Source organism: Hypanus sabinus, chromosome 9, assembly GCF_030144855.1.
Source record: "Hypanus sabinus isolate sHypSab1 chromosome 9, sHypSab1.hap1, whole genome shotgun sequence".
NCBI lineage: Eukaryota > Metazoa > Chordata > Chondrichthyes > Myliobatiformes > Dasyatidae > Hypanus > Hypanus sabinus.
The window spans coordinates 115,666,764-115,684,595 of NC_082714.1; the positions used below are offsets into that span (position 1 = coordinate 115,666,764).

General features: G+C 39.5%; 1 protein-coding gene across 3 annotated transcripts in view; it reads left to right on the forward strand.

The window, feature by feature from the left end:
* The window catches only part of LOC132399754 (protein diaphanous homolog 3), a 136,728-nt gene that overhangs the window by 36,830 nt on the left and 82,066 nt on the right, over positions 1-17,832 (forward strand). For all 3 annotated transcript variants that reach the window (XM_059980465.1, XM_059980463.1, XM_059980464.1), the window contains exons 6-8: positions 1,126-1,302; positions 7,097-7,583; positions 10,805-10,967. In XM_059980465.1, the coding sequence (XP_059836448.1) occupies positions 1,126-1,302; positions 7,097-7,583; positions 10,805-10,967 (827 nt within the window). The remainder of the gene's footprint in view (positions 1-1,125; positions 1,303-7,096; positions 7,584-10,804; positions 10,968-17,832) is intronic.

The following is a 17,832-nucleotide window of genomic DNA, read 5'->3' on the forward strand; positions in this document are numbered from 1 at the left end:
TTCACACAGAGTGTGGAATGCATGGAATGCCCTGCCAGCGAAGGTGGTATAGCCAGATACCATAGGGTCTTTTAGGAGACTCTTAGATAGGTACATGGAGCTTAGAAAAATAGAGGGCTGTGCGGTAGGGAAATTCTAAGCAGTTTCTAGAGTAGATTACATGGGTGGCACAACACTGTGGGCCAAAGGGCCTGTAATGTGCTGTAGATTTCTATGTTTCTCTTTCCACAAATGCTGTCTGACCTGTTGAATGTTTCCAGCATTTCAGGGTTTTCATTTGATGAGAAATGGGCCTCAAACAGGTAACTACACTCATTGGTACATATTAGGTACACCTGCACACCTACTCATTCATTCAAATATCTAATCAGTCATTCATATGGCAGCAATTCAATGCATAAAAGCATGCAGACATGGTCAAGCAATTCAGTTGTTGTTCAGACCAAACAACAAAATGGGGAAGAAATGTGATCTAAGTGATTTTGACTGTAGAATGATTACTGTTGCCAAATGGGGTGCTTTGAGTGTCTCACAACCTGCTGACTGAGAGCAGCAGATGACCACAAACATACGCTCAGTGATCACTTCATTAGATACAGAAGGTAGCTAATAAAGTGACCACTGACTGTAGATTTGAGGCACTGATCATACACGGATAGTAGAGCAATTCAAGGATTGTACAGTTCACAATGGACCTTGTGTTCCTAGCATGTATTGCTGCAGATGAGTTCATCTAGAAAGGGAATAATGACTCTCTCGAGGCAGAAAGCTTTTTTGGTTTGTTTGGTCATGAACCAATTTGAGAATTTATGAAAATCCCACAAAAAAAGTCTGTTTGGATACATAGCTTCTACCTTAAGCTTTTCCCAAGTTATTTAACCACTCTGGTAATTCAAAATAAATTAGTTGAAGATCTTTAATTTAATTTAAGCTAAATACTGAATTTGATTCTCCACACTTAAACAGCTTAATCAAATCTGTGGAGCATAAACTAAATATAATTTTCCAATTGTAAGCTGCCGGTTCAGATGAAGATTCCAATATACCCAAAATAATCTGTTGTATTTAATTTAAAGGAGAAAATTTGTTTCATCTTCTATATATTAACTGAATTAACTGTTTCAGGTACCACATGCAGCTGTATAAAGGAAAACTTTCTTTCCTGTCCCTGGGCATTGGTGAAGCTGATGAACAGTTGGGCTTGCCCCCAAACATCATCTACTTGTCAGATGGTAACACAAGTGTGCACAAGGAAGTGGAAAATGGGTCCTTCACCATTATTACAAAGAAAAACTGTTACTTGTAAGTGCTTTCATGTTGTAAGAATAGATCTTTTCTACGTTGGCTGCTGTAGTTTTCTTATGTGAACACATAGAGGACAATATTCCACTTTGAGCCATGTTTTATCATACTAAAGCTTGAGATAGAGGATTTAAAAATGCATATTCAGAACAGATTTTCAAACCAGAGACCTTGGACCCTTAAGAGTTAATTAGGAAATCTAGGAATACTGTAACCACACCACATTTAGAATTTATCTGTCATCAATTTGTTTTCTATCTTTTTTTGGTCCCTGACAAACTAGTTGTGCCTTCTGAAAAAGAATAGGATTTCTGCATTTACAAGAATATATCCATTAAGGAATTGCAAATCAGTTTCAAAAATTAGAATAGGCTTCATAGGGATCTAATGGACTTTTTAGGAATTTGTTGTTTAGGTACAGTCAACAGTTACACCATTTCAGCTAGGCTTCTGTCATGCGAATATTATGGATCACATGAAATCTAATCCATATGCTGAAGTCTAGTACATCACTCCCTCTCTTATAAAAGCTTCTGTCAACTGGTTGTTCGTGTTTTTGATGGATGCAGATTAACTGGTGCTTCTTCTTTCCTCAAACTCCATTGAGTTTTCAACTTAATGCTTGTAAGACACAGAAACCCTTCATCTTTCAGTTACAGTGTTTTGCAATAAAGCTGGATCTATTTCTCTTCATTATATTGTTTAAGGAATATTTTGTTCAATCTGTATGTTATCCCTCGCAACAAATAGAGTAATCCAATCTACAATTAAAAAGAGGAATTTAGACAAGTAGTTTTAAAGCATTTAAAAAAATATGTTGACTAGCCATTTTGGCGTACACCTGAATCTCTGAGCTTTATTAGCTTTATTTTATTATAAGATACATCAGAAAGCCAGTTTCCTTCTTAAAAAACAGAAAGATAAATTCATGTGGCACACCGTATACAATTTGTCATGACTGAATATTCTTCTTCCATCCAATAACAAAAAACATTTTGTTAACAGGTGAAATAATCCATCTGGCTGCCTTTGAAACTGATAAATCTAGTTTTATTTCATCTTTGTATTCCATAGAAAGAAGTCAGTGTATAGCTTTGATTCAACAGTACCTTTTACTCATGAGTCAGAAAATTCAAACCCTGTTTTAGAGATTAGTGCATAACCTAAGTAGACAACACTCTTCAGCCGTGAGTGTGTGTTGCATGGTCCTGTATTTCACCTGAACTGGGTCCTGTGAGCAGTTCAGTCTTTCCATTCTGTTTGTCTCTCCTCTAGCTTGCTTTTCTGACTGTCATCTTTTCTGGTTCTTTATCCTCCATGTTTCTAATTACTGCCTTTTTCTGTTCTTATATCCTATGCATTTACTATCTTTTATTGGTGTACATTATAGTTTTAAAGCAGGCAAGGCAAAATGGCAAAAAAAAAGCAACTTAAATACTGTGTTGCAATTTGGAACACAATACAAATAGAAATCATTTGGGTTGTCACTATATGCACCATTTGAATAACATTTAATAGTCCTGGTTTCAGCATATCATTACCTTCCAGAATGTAGAAAGGCAAAGTAACAATGGATTGGAAAAGGAAATAGTCAGGAGAATACTTTTTTGGATCAGTGATTATTAGAGATTGAACCTTGACTATTTACTTGTATGTTTCCATCTTTAAGTAGATTGCGTGGAATATAATTTGTAAAACTTACCCCATCTTTGTTTATTCTTGTACTGAAATGTATTGCAGATCAAAGTCTGCTTTCTGTTATTCAGGTAGGATGCCATTGAATTCATTACTTCAGTAGATAAGAAATTGTTAAAAGTTTTTATACAAATATTTGACTCAAAGGTGAAAGAACTGGCAAAATGCTGTATAGTAGAAGCAGTCATGAGATGACTAATAACTGCACCACCTTCAACATGACATAATTTCCAACGGGAATAAATAAGCAGCTGGTTAGTGAGCTCTCTCTATTCCTCTGAATGTGAATCAGCACAATGAATTAAAGTGCTGAGTTTCTACAAAAGGAGTCCGAGTTTTAAGGATACATTAGGATTGAGTCAAAAACAAGACTTTGAAAGTTACTTTTGCTGGAAAGAATTTTAAAAATTAGTATTTTAGACCATAAGTCCATAATATATAGGAGCAGAATTAGGCTATTTGGCCCATCAAGTCTGTTCTGCGATTTCATCATGGATGATCCAATTTTCCTCTCTGCCCCAATTTCCTGCCTTCTCCCTGTATCCCTTCATGCCCTGATCTATCAAAAATATATCAATCTCTGCCTTAAATATACATAAAGCCTTGGCCTCCACAGCTGCCTGTGGCAAAGAATTCAACAGATTCACCACACTCTGGCTAAAATATTCCTCCTCATCTTCATTTGCAAAGGGTGCTCCTCTATTCTGAGGCTGTGTTTTCTGGTCTTAGACTCTCCCACCACAGGAAACATCCTCTTCACATCCACTCTATCAAGATATTTCACCGTTAAATAGGTTTCAATGAGGTCACTCCTCATTCTTCTGAGTTCCAGTGAATACAAGCCCGGAGCCATCAAATGCTCTTCATATGACAAGCCACTCAGTCCTAGAATCATTTTCATGAATCTCCTTTGAACCCTTTCCAATTTTGGTAGACAGTTGTACTTGGCTTAGGAATTTCTAACCTGTCCTTTCATAAGGCAGGTAGCTATAGTAACACAACAACAAATAGGAAGTATCTTTCTCTCTTTCATTATACCAGGATAAATGCATTGTATGAATTGCTAATTTTCAATCTAGCTGCACAACTAGGTCTTGGATTTGTTTACATTGTGTTCTACAGAAGGACACCAAACTATAGGAAGCTTACTCGTTGTAAATTCCAGTGATTTAGCCAGTACTCATACCGAGTTCTACATAATTTCAAGTAGTCGGGGATGAAGAGGATGGGGATCATATGCCATGGAGGCTGGATTTCCAAAATTAGACCAGGGAAATGAAATAAGAGACCTCTTATGGAGTGTCTTTAATGCCGTTAGCGATAGTCAGTGGAGATGCAGAGAATGTACAACAGAGGTCCTGTGTACATTAGCAGCTCAATTCATGTATTATAATTGTCTTCCAGCCTGAAAACTCTTGACTGCCCCAGAACCCCACCTGAGATACCAGGTGACACCAAAAACTTTCTTAGATCATTACCACCTTGATTATTCTGGTCTGTAGGCCTCAACCTTCACCCTGGCATTCTGAATTAAATTTATATCTTAACAGGACAGTAGTAATTTTTGATACAACCTTGCCCTGATGAAAGACGATATCAGTCAGGGCCAATTAATTCTGCTAAATTGAATTGGAGTCTTTGAATCTGTTGGAAGAGTGAGAAAACGTCCTTGTTCATTGCTTTTAGTGATGTCCTTTATCATTAATATGGAAAGACAGATTTTTTTCCAATTCTTTGTAAATATTGACATAATGTAAAGCTGATATCCACAACTATGAAAATAATTCACTAAAGCCAATCAAAGCAAATTGTTCACCATGGTGATGGACATGCATAACAGGAAGAGCAAAATTGTAGGTATTTTTAAATCATTGGGAATATGTAAAAAGATGGATGAGAAATTTTACCCAAGTTTGGATGATTTGTAGAATGGGTTTGTAGGAAAAAGGGCATTACACATATAGGTCAAAACATGAGCAGCACATTTCAGAAATAGCCCTTCCAGGTCAGACTGAAAGTCACATGCACAAATCTCATCTGTTGTATTTGGTGCTCTTGATGTCTACATCAATGAAACGAACTTTCGAGTAGATGATTGCACAGACTTTTGATCTGGCCTCTGTGGCCATTATGAAATCATGGTTATGTGCTATTCCAATTCCCCATTCCATTTTGAAAACAACCAGACCACACCTTCTCCACAGCCAGGATGAAGCCAAACACAGACCTGGAAAACTGCATGGGTAATCAGCAACCCAATAGTATGAATGTTGAGTTTTCCATTTTACTATTTGCCCTTCACCCTAGTCCCCAGTCACTTAGCTTCATTCCTCTGCCCCACCTGGTATAATTCATCTATCAACCCTACCTCAACTGGTTCTCCTGTCCCACAATCCTCTCTTTCTGGTTCTATGCCACCTCTCATCTGATTCCAGTCTCTGCCACTTCTTTTTTCCACTTCCAACCTTTGTTGCTTCCTTCCCCCTCCCCTCTCCCCACTTGGCCCCATCTCCCCAGTTATTTTTCCGCTTTCCTTATCAGTCACTACTTACCATCCACAAGCAGCTGGCCCCTGACTCCTCTTCTCTCCCCTCTCCATCATGCTCCATCCTCCTCACTTGGTTCTACCCATCACCTTCTAGTCCCTGCTTCACCCCTCTCTCTTGCTGTCTCCTGTCAAACTCTCAGGCCTGATGTAGGCTATCAATCCAAAACACTGCCTGTCCCTTTATCTCCACAGATGCAGGTTGACCTGCTGAGTTTCTCCTGTGGTTTGTTTATTGGTTCCAGGTTCCAGCATCCTGAGGTCCCTGTATTCTCTCTCAGTTTGGAGAGAAGAGGGATGGAAGGATAATGTAAGAAGGCAATGATACTCAGAGAAATACATTTTCTTTATCTGACATATGGCTTGTCAATCAATCTTAAAAACAGTAAATACCTAAACTTATACAATGTCTTTCACATCATTTCCAGCAGAGATTGAAGAATCATAAAGTCAATGAAGCACTTTTACATTAGATAGGAAAGTAGCTAAGTTGAATACCCATATTAGTACAATTAACAATGTCTGCTAATGGAGATTTGTTACTTTTATTCCATATCGAGATTCATCAATCTATTATTTACAAACAAAGAACTCAAATAGGCCATTTCTCTTTAGAAACACTGTTGTGAAATCATAGCTGGTCCAAGTTTTGACTTTGTTTACCCGTCCTTTCCCATATCCCTTACCAAGCTTTGTTATTAAAAATCCACCAATCTCAGATTTCCAATAAACAATTGGTCTAAAACCAAAGGCTGCTTCTGGAGGATAATTCTACAACTTTGCATGTTGAACGATATTATTTCTGAAAGAGTTGTTCTGAAATGTTGGCTATGTTCCCTGGTGCAAGATTCCTCAAATAGAGGATATGTTATTTTTCTGTTGACTCCATTAGTTCCTGTTAACAACTTCAAACCTTTGATCAAGTTACCCCAAACATCCAAATGGGGAAAAACAACAGAGATTTAAGTAGCAAACATGAGGAAATCTGCAGATGCTGGAAATTCAAACAACACACACAAAATGCTGGTGGAACACAGCAGGCCAGGCAGCATCTATAGGGAGAAGCACTGTCGACTTTTCGGGCTGAGACCCTTCGTCAGGATGAAACATCGACAGTGCTTCTCCTTATAGATGCTGCCTGGCCTGCTGTGTTCCACCAGCATTTTGTGTGTTGTTGTTAGATTTAAGTAACTGCTCACAATTTACGGTAACCTTTTGGAGTACTAGTCATATAAATGCCATGGGTCTGTCAAGACTAAAACTTTTATAATATTTGATAAGCAGAATTGGAGTCTGAATTCTAGATATCAGTTAAGTGGAAATTTTCATGCTATTTCTGTCTCTTTGTGCTCCAATCCACTAACCCTAATGGTGTATTGGTTGGATGCACATTGTTTTTTTTTAGGAAATATTTGCATTGTGTTTGCATTGTGAGGATTTTTCCACTTCTAAAAATATTTCAGCAAAATGTGAAGCTGGTATGTCTTGTGCACTTTAGTAAGGAATATATACTTAGTGTGTATGATTAATTTTTGATTCACTTAATAACCTTAGACTTCGAATACCAGTTACGGAGAAGTTGAAAAGCGCAGAAGATTTAAGAAAGTTCCGGGATGAATGGGTTGATGCCATTGATAAGTGCTGTTTGCATTGGAAGAGGTTATCTCAATCACAGTTTTCTTCTGAGAATACCTTCTATGAGGTTATTCCATTTACACTGTCCAGAAATGAGACAAATGAACAACAAATATTGAAGCAGCCAGACTTCTATGAAGACCAAATTCAGGAGAAAGAACAGGAAAAAGAACAAAAAGCAATTGAAAGGAAAAAAAGGGTCAAAGAAGAATTTGAACCTACTTCACCTGTGAAGTCCCCTTTGCGATCATTAGCTATTTCTCCTCTACATCAGCATGTTCCCACATCTCCTGTTCAACACCAGAAGCCAGGCACCCCTACAGCACCTCCAATCCCGGCTAAGAGATCAATTGGTGTGGTGAGGAAGACTAAGCCATTCCACTGGGAAAAAGTTGACTTAGAAAGGGTAGGTACTTCACCTTTGATTGAATAACTGATACTTATACTACCAATCAGTTCATGTAGCTATGGCTTGGAAGAACTTTTTGTTTTAGTTCTACGTTCTATAAAATCTGACAATGAGGAGATGATACCCTGACTTTGAGTCTTAAGTTGCAATCGGGGTGTTAGTGATGCTTCGCTCATTTCTGTATTCATTGCAATCTAGCCAGTGAATCCTACCACTGGCCCATTGCTGTAAATTTTCTACTCTTTCTACCACATCTTGTAACAAATCAGGAGGAAGCCATTTGGCTCATCAATTCTATGTCAGTGAGCAATCTCACTAGTCCCTATTCCTCCTCTCATTTCTCTGTATCCTAACTTATTGTCACACATGTCCATGAACTCTGCTTTGATTTTTTTTGCAATTAACCCACACTAGTGTGTAGTTTGCAGCAGTTAACCTAGGAACATATCCTTGAGTATGGCAGGAACCCTAGGAAATCCCACACATCACAGAAGAATCTACTAATTTTGCAGAGATCATACCAAAGGCCAGAATCAAGCCTGGATCCAAAGAACTGTGAAGCAGTAGCACTAACTGCTGTATCATCTTGCTGCCCACACCATAAATGAAACATTTCTTCAGTAATTTGCAATTCTTTTTGTGTTTTTAAAGTACGTCGCAGGTCTGGTAGGGGGGAGGAGTCAAACTGCCTACAAAAAATAAGAAGTTGCTGAAAGACCTTTATTCTAATCTTTAATACACTGGTAAACATGTTTCAAAATTGCACACCTTAAAAAATTTGTTTTACCTTTTATATAAATTTACAGCAGATTACCAGGGATTATTGGATTTAAGACATTGAACATCTGTTGTATTTTTTTGAAGGAGTGTTAACAAACCTCAGAATACTCCATATCCAAATAGATGATGTACATATAGTATAAAGATGCAATGTTATACAGGAGGCCATTTGACCCATTGAATTTATGCCAGCTCTCAGTAACTCTTTGCTCCCACTTGCCACACCCATGCCTACTACAAAAGCAAGTTAACAGTAGCCTGATACTGTGGCACAAATTTGAAGAAACCCTGGGGAAAGCTCACAAGTTCACAGAGACTATGCAAACTCTACACACAGAGCACCAGATATCAGAATAAAACCTAATTTTCTGGAACGGTGAAGCAGCTGGATCATCTATAATAAGAGTTTAAGTGGTCACCACTTAATTCCATTACCTCTCAGCAGTATAGATCAAACACAACCATTTTTGTGGCTATTGGTTAGTGGTCATCCAGTTCGCCATGAATTTGAGAAATTAAATCAATGTGAACCACCTCTTGGTCTTGGATGTTAAATGACAAATCAAAATTGACATGGAATATGTAACCAGCATATAATGAAAGTCATGTAAGAAAATCACCCTTTACAATAAATGCAAGAGATTTTGCAGATGCAAGAATACTTGAGCAACATACACAAGACGCTGGAAGAACTGAGCGAGTTAGCAGCATCAATGGAGGGAAATAAGTCAAATCAAGTCAACTTTTATTGTCATTTTAACCATAACTGCTGGTACAGTGCATAGTAAAAATGAGACAACATTTTTCAGGACCATAGTGGTACATGACACAGTACAAACACTAGACTGAACTACGTAATAAAAAAAACACGGAGAAAGCTACACTAGACTACAGACCTACACTGGACTGCATAAAGTGCCCAAAAACAGTGCAGGCATTACAATAAATAATAAACACGACAGTAGGGCAACGTGTCAGTCTAGGCTTCGGGTATTGAGGAGTCTGATAGCTTGGGGGAAGAACCTGTTACATAGTCTGGTCGTGAGAGCCCGAATGCTTTGGAGCCTTTTCCCAGACGGCAGGAGGGAGAAGAGGGGTGCATGGAGTCCTTCATAATGCTGTTTCCTTTGTGGATGCAGCGTGTAGTGTAAATGTCCATGATGGCAGGAACTGGGACCCTTCATGAGTAACTGATGAAGAGTCTCGGGCCAAAACATTGATTCTTTATTCCCCTCAATAGATGCTGCTTTACTTGCTGAGTTCCACAGCAGTTTTTGTGTGTTACTCTTTACAAGTCATGTTATTATGCGTATCACAAGTGGAAGCCTTCTACATGATATAACAGAAGAGCGCTATTCAATCGGATTCAAATAAACCTCATGAATATTTTTATTTAGATCAACCTATGTTGTCATTTTTCTAATAGCAGAGGTTTGAGGTTATTAGTTTTACTGAACTCATTGTCCATGTGGCCATCACATTAGCTCATATATCTGAGGGTTTTGATGTAATGACAGCTATATAACTCATCTCCTTCTACCTTCGGCCACAAACTTATCAATCAGCCTTGCTGTGTACCACGTGGAGGTCAAAGATGCTCTCATTACATGCACGTGCAGTTCAACTCTTTGAGTGATAATGCAGAAAGTTTGAAATGAATAACTCATCCCCTTCTACCATAGGCCACAAATTTATCAATCACCCCTGCTGTGGAGCACTTCTACAAAGAAGGGATCTGTATGCTCCATGACTGTTGGACTAATTGTGTACATGTAGGATGGGACTATATTGAAAAATAACTGTGCTAGGTTTTCTAAAATTGACTTCTTCTACCTTAGGCCACAAACTTATCAATCATCCCCTCATAAAGTAATGGGAGTAAATGAGGTTTCTGTCAAAGAGTACTTGGTATGAGTTCAGAACACACATCTTGGCATAATTTCAGTGTTATCAATCTGGCTGTGACACTCACAAATTTGATGTAATGGTAAAAAATATGTGCTGCACTTTTTTGAAGGTTCAAAATACAGTGACAATTTTTAAGAAATTGTTACTTTTAGAAGAGTTTTCCCAGTTACACAAACATTGTATCATACATATTTTGAATTATGTTTCTATGCAACACATAATTTGAATTGTTAACCCTGTGAAATATAGATTGCAGCTTTGTTGGTTGCAAATTTATTGATATGTATATCACACATATATGCAAAGAGACCTTCCTTAAAGTGTATGTTTTGAGATTGTAGCAGAAAATGAGCAGAAGTGATGGAAAAGCAAAGGGTGCAGCTCTTGGTCAAGAAAATAAATTAAAATGGAAGGAGGCTAGAGCTGCTCCGGAGATTAGGTAGCCTCTGTGGAAGGAAATGGTTTTATTTATTCAAGTGGACCAAATTTAAATTGGTTATTGTCCTTGAACTGGTTTTCTTTTATTTCAGATACCCAAGTCTATATGGGAACAAAGCCATGCAGATAAAATTCAATTGCATTATCCAAGTCTGTTTGATCAGTTTGCTGTACAAGAAATGGCAACGCAGTTGGTCAATGAATTTTCCACCCATCAGAATATTCTTCTGAATCAAAAAATTGCTCACAACTTCAGTAAGTTTAGTAGTGAATCATTTACTAAACAATTCCATTATTTGTGTTTTTGCTGTTTTTTTTTGTTTGGGTTAAAAACAAACAGCACCCAGGTTTATTTATTACAGTGGTGAAATACTTTTGGAACTATCATTTTTCTAAGGTGGGTGATGAAAGTAGTCTGTGTTAGTTTTCTGAATTAGCTGTCTGTTTTGCATTATGCACTATAAGGCCCCTGAATCCAACATTTCATTTTACTGATTTATTTACTAAGTAGTTTATATTTATGTAGCAGCTTTACATTGCAAAATGACACAAGCCATATTGAAGAAGAACTAGGATTTATCAGATAAAGACTTTCCAACCATTGGTGAGGCATTTGGAAGAGGTTTATGTTCAATACCTGGACAGAGAGTGTAACAGTGGAGGAGAATGTTCAAGGATTCAATGTACATTTATTATCAAAGCAGGTATGCAGTATACAACCTTGAGATTCATGATCCCACAGACAGCCTTGAAACAAAGAAAGCCATAGAAGCAGTTTAAAGAGAAACATCAAACCTGCAATGTACAATAAATACAAATCAATCATTTCGAATTGAGATTGTGCCTATGTTTGAATTTTGTGGGTGAGTGTTTTAAAAATGAAAAGTCAGGAGACAAGCTGGCCAATGCAAGCAGTTAATAATAGCCAGATCATACCAATCCTATGTAATAATTTTCTAGGTTTATTAACTTCACAAAATTTGAAGAAGAATAGGAAGGTTAATTTGTTGATGGAATACAGTGAAGGTGTTGCTAAAAGTGTGAGAAATGAGAATGATTTTTAAAAATAGTCTTTGTTGGAGAGTGGATTATATTAGATGAAAAAAATAATACAAAATAATAAACTATTTTCTTTCTCTAATCTAATCCACTCTCATTTCATTAGTAGGCAATTTGCAAGTAACATTGTGGACTGCTTCCACTCAGTGAAAAAGTAGCCACCTGTTTTGTATTATACAGTAACATTTGTAAAACTACACATAGAATATGCTCTGGTCTGATTTATGAAGAAGATGATGAATTAGTATGAAAGCAGAGGAGTTGGTTAGTGGAGGGAATATATACATAAGAAACACTATTTTCAATGGCTATCCAGTAAACCAAGACTAATATATGAAAGCATCAGTGTTGTGTAGATGCTGGAATAAATACTGAACAATAAAAGAGCAACAGACAAATTGAACTATCACATTTTAACATGTGGAGATAGCACTTTTTGAGCAGAATGTTTCAAATCAATAACAAGTGACTCATCTTAAAAAACTTGTTTAAAAATTGTAATGTGAGTTCAATTCAGAAGATTGTATTGAGCATTGATTAGCTTTATTTGATTCATGAGAACTATTAAATAAATCTGCAAGTCAATTTTTATGTTGGAAATTTATAATTCCTTCAGTTTCACACAATGTAAAAGTAGTGAACTGATTTGGGTCCTCCTCTGATCCCAGCAAGGAGGAACTCCGAGAAGCGCAGGGTCAGCATATAATATTAAATCCAGAACTAAATCAATATATTGAGTACAGGAGATGGGATGTTACATTGAAGTTGTATAAGACATTGGCGAGGCTTTATTTAGAGTGTTGTGTGCAGTTTTGGTCATCTACCTACAGAGAAAATGTAAACAAAGTTGAAATAGTACAGAGAAAATTCATAAGGATGTTGCCGGATGACCTGAGGTTTAAAAAAAGATTGACTAGATTAGGACAGTATTCTGTAGAACACAGAAGATTGGGAGACGATTTGTTTGAGGTATATAAATTATGAGGGGTATGTTAGGGTAAATGCAATCAGGCTTTTTCCACTGAGGTCAGGTGGGACTGCAACCAGAGGTCATGGGTTAAGTGTGCAAAGTGAAATGTTTAAGGGGAACATGAGTGGAAATTTCTTCACTCAGAGGGTTGTGAGAGTGTGGAATGAGTTGCCAGAACAAATGGTGCATGCAAGCTCAACTTCCACCTTAAAGAGAATTTGGATAGGTACATGGATAGTAGGGATATGGAGGGCTGTGGTACTGGTATCGTTTAAATGGTTTCAGCATGGACTAGATGGGTCAAAGTGTCTGTGTCTGTGTTGTACTTCTCTATGACTCTAGGTAAGAGTTGGATGAGACAGTAAAAATTGAGAGATTGCTTTGAATTAAGTGGTTCTGAGTTATGTATAGTGCATTTCTCCCAGTTTTATTACCCACCACAAGCCCCACCCCTCCCAAGCCACCTAGAGTTCACTAGAACCCAACATTGTGACCCTATCTGTAGCTCGGACAACCTGCCTGATTTGGGTCCTGTGTTCAATAGGTAGAGGAACAGCAGGTGCCTCTGGTTTATCCAGAAATACATTGACCTATGCTTGGCCATGTTGTTATGCCAGGGCCATGGCAGTGGTATCCTACAATTCTTAGTGGGCCAGTTTAGGCGATCTACCAAAATATGTTCAGGATTACCCCTCTTATCTATGATAAAAGACTTCTCTCTATGTTCTAAAACATGGAACGAGGCATCGTAAGGGAGCCTAAGGGATGTTGGTGTGTGTCGTGGCGAACAAAAACAAATGAGGCAGAATGTAGGTCAACAGGAACCCGAGAATGCTGGATGGGAGGTAGCAATAGGTGAAAAAGAATTGAATTCACCAAGGAGGGCGGAACATTGTTGAGAGACCGACCAGGCGATTGTGACGTCAGAAATGAAATCACTTGACACTGTAATGGCTGCCTGTAGGCCAACTCTGCCACGGATAACTGCAGGTCCTCTTTTGGAAACTTTCTGAGCCTCAGCAGTACCCATAGGAAACAACCATGCCAACACTCATCTGTCAGGGAAGCCCTCAGAGCAGCCTTGAAGGAGCAGTGAAACCGCTCGCATAGGCCAATGGGTGATATGCCATAGTGTGATGTAGTCACCATCGCAGCCTAAAGGTCTGAAATGAATTGGCGACTGCAGTCAAAGGAAATATCAACTGGGGTGCCAAACCGAGTGACCCAAGTGCTGCTGATCACCAAGCCACATCGGCTGCTGTCATTGATGCTGGAAGGATGACCTCAGGCCACCTGGCAATATGGTCCATTGTGGTAAGGAGAGGCATGAAAGTGTGTGAGGGGGGAATGGACCAACGAGATCCACATTGACATGGTCAAATCATAGCACAGGGACCTCAAAAGATACCAGTAGTGTCTGAAAATGATGGTTGATTTTCACCCACTGACACTGCACAAAAGCTGCAGTCCAATCACGCATGTCCTTTCTGAGACCTTCCAGCTGTGTATGGAGTTGAAAATATTCTGTCTCCAGTTTGCGGGATCGACGGGGTGAGAACAACCTGTTGAGTCATCGCATGGAAGAGAAACCCCAGCTTCCCCGAATTTAATGTCAGCCATCCGCAGGCCTGTGACTGCTGTTCACTAAGCCTGGATCTCTAGGCCAGTAAGTTGGTTGGCTGCCATGCCAGCATAGTCAACCCCTATGTGTATGGACTCAAAGACTGGCTGTGAGAGGCAATCAGCTACAGCTTTGTATTTCCTCATGGTATGTTGTATATCAGCTGCTAACTCAGATGTGTAGGCCAGGAGGCATTGCTGCCATGCAGATCAAGGGTCTGCCATTTTGGCTGTCGCATGCATAATAGGTTTTTAAGCGACAAACAATGTCAAACGGCGACCCTATGAATGTACTTCTGTAGATCTCCTTGAACCGGTCTACTAAGACTTGGATGGTCCCACTAACATCACAGCATGACCATCAGAGTGTCAGCATGCCCCTGGATCAGCCTGCAGCACCTGCTGTTATTCCAACCCGAGCGGCTCGTACGAGTCCTGTCAGACTCTCGGTGCCACTTTTAGTGAATTCTTGGGTGGGAGAGGGTTCTGTGTGGGGTAGTGTAATGGGTGACAGATGACAACTGGTGATAATAAACCTGATTCTGATTCTGACATATTGCTTATAATAGAAACTGTTCTACATAATTCACAAACACTGTCATTGAGTTGTTGTGCTCGCTGTAAGCGATGGTGTCTGATGTAATCACGTCAGTGTAAGATGATTGCTTTCGCTTTGTTTGTAATGGAAGTAAAGAGCTGCAGCTTTTGCTAAGCACATAAAATGACTCTTGCATGTTTTATTCACAAAGTCGTACAAGATCATGATGGATCAGTTACTGCACTAATCCCCATATTGTTCATTTCCCTTAATATGTAAAAAAACACAATCTCTTTCTTGAAATCAAGAGACTGAACCTTCACAGCCCTCTTATGTAGAAATATCGAAATTTCTTTCTATAATTGTCTTGAATGGTTAACCCCTTATACTGTATGCAAGGACATTGCCCGAACTTGAGGGCTTGAGTTATAGGGAAAGGTTGACTAGGTTAGGACTTGAATGTTGGAGTGCAGGAGAATAAAGGGAGATTTGATAGAAGTGTATGAAATTATGAGGTGTAAAGGTGGGGTAAATGCAAACAGGCTTTTTCCACTCAGATTCTGTGAGTCTAGAACTAGAGGTCATTGTTTAAAGGTGAAAGGTTTAAGTGGAACATGAGGAGGAACCTTTTCAGAGAGTGGTGAGTGTGTGGAATAAGCTGCCAGTGGAAGTGGTGACTGCAGGTGCGATTTCAACGCTTAAGAGAAATTTGTATAGGTATATGGGTGAGAGGGCTATGGTACAGATGCAGGTAGATGGAATGAGGTAAATTAATAATTTGGCATAGATAAGATGGCTGAAGGATGTGTTTCTGAGTGGTAGTGTTCGATGACTCCATGAATTCTGCCAAGGAAAACCCCAAACCTGTATATATCTGCCAAACCCCAGAGGAATTTTCTATGTTTCATCAGTTATTCTTCCCTCAAAAAAGGCACGAGGGAAGATGTTTGTCAATATTTGTGCAGCTTTCAGTTTCAAGTGAAGTTCCTCAGATGCGAGGACTGAAAATGTTTGATAATTTTGGGCCAGTACTCTCTGGAGGTTGGAAGAAAGGGGATGGTGGTGGTGGGGGGGAGGGGCAGGTGGGGTGCGGTGCTCAAAGAAACCTACCAGATATTGAAAGGTCTAAATAGAGTGGCTGTAGAGAGGATGTTTCCTGTGGTGGGAGAGTCCAGCAGAAAGGACATAGCCTCAGAATAAAGCAGAAGAGCAATTTCTTTAGTCAGAGCATTCTGTATCTATGGAATTCATTCCACAGATAGTCGTGAAGTCCAGGTTATTGGGTGTATTTAATTGGATTTTAATAGGTTTTTGATTAGTCAGGGTGTCAAAAGTTATAGGGAGAAGTGAGGGGAATCAGAGGATTCCAAGATAGTGGCGCGATGCAGCTTGCAGCAGCCACTCCGGAGCTGGTTATCTGTTATTTGTGAAGTGGGGTGCCGTGTGCAATCATAATCGATTGAAAACAGACATGGGAGCACGGAGGAACATTGGGAAGTCTCCAGGAAGACCTTCTCCATTGCTGCTTCTGTTGTGAGGTCCGGGACTCTGCTGGGAAGAACAGGACCCCAGTCCTCGGGGTGGCGTTGCTGATGGCCCTTGGTGGGGCCGTCTTAATACGCTCAGCAGAGGATGGTGCTCGGAGAAGCTGTAACCGAGGAGATGGTCGTGGGCTCGGCGGTTCAACGGACTCGGAGTCCGCTGTGGTCAGGTCGCTTTCACTGTGTGCTGCGTCTGCGAGGCTGGTTTCAACGGAGCTTTCAATGTGTGCTGCGTCTGCAAGGCTGAGTCGGGCGGTGCCTTGGAAGTCCATAGCGGGGGTATTCCCTTCTGCCGTCAGTGTGGGATGACGAGTCTGTCAGGACCCTGGGGACTTGTGGAAACTGTGTGGTGATTTCTTTTGAACTTATAGTCCTTTAACATCTTTGGACTATTTTTACGGTGCACATGGTTTGTTTTTTATCAATTATGCTATTGTTTGCACTGTTGTAACTATACGTTGTAACTATGTGGTTTTGTGCAGGTCTTGTAGCTTTAGTTTTTAGTCTTGCTTGTCTGGTGGATTTGGAGCTCCTTTCCGGGGAACACGCTAAGACGGTAGCGTGATATTAATGCACAGCAGCCTCTCCAGAATCTGGATTGGGGATTGCCAAATGTTATGTGTATTTTCTGGTGTAGTTTGTTTTGTCATATGCTTTTGTGATATCATTCTACAGGAACGTTGTCTCATTTTTTAACTGCATTGCATTTGTGGTTTCTAAATGACAATAACCTGAATCTGAATCTGAATGGGGTTGACAGGGATGATAAATCAGCCATGATCAAGTGGCAGAAAAGACTCAATGGGACAAGTGGCCTAATTCTGCTCCTTTTGTCTTGTGTGTTATTAGGGAGATTATTTCCATAACTTTTCTGGTCCTGTTCTAGCTCCTTTGTTATAGGACAATAACAATGGAATAGGAATCCTTTCTGGCTCTGTTTAGTAGCTTTGAAAAACATTGCATCTGTTCAGTGCTTCTGCACAGCACTCGGAGAGGATACAAATCTCAGCTACAGTGTTGATGCTTGTGGCTGTGGACACTCCATCATGCTCATTATCAAGTGCTTCAGTTTGACAATAAGAGAAGGGGAGTTCTCCATGTATCCTGGTTAACGTTTACCCCTCAGCCTCTGTATCAGTGGAGAGATTACTTAGTTGATGTCAGTTTGATTTCTATGGTATCTTGTGTTGAAAATGACTTCCATATTTTAGATTTTGCAACAATGATTATGCTTCAAAATATTTATGAGGCCATCCATTGGTCGGAGTCAACCATAGATGTTTGTGTCCTGGTTGTCTGTGTGATACACAAGTCACAGAAGTACGATGTGGACAGCAAACTGTTGCCCATGTAGCAGCCTCCCCCTTTCCACGCAGCTGATGAATCCAAAGA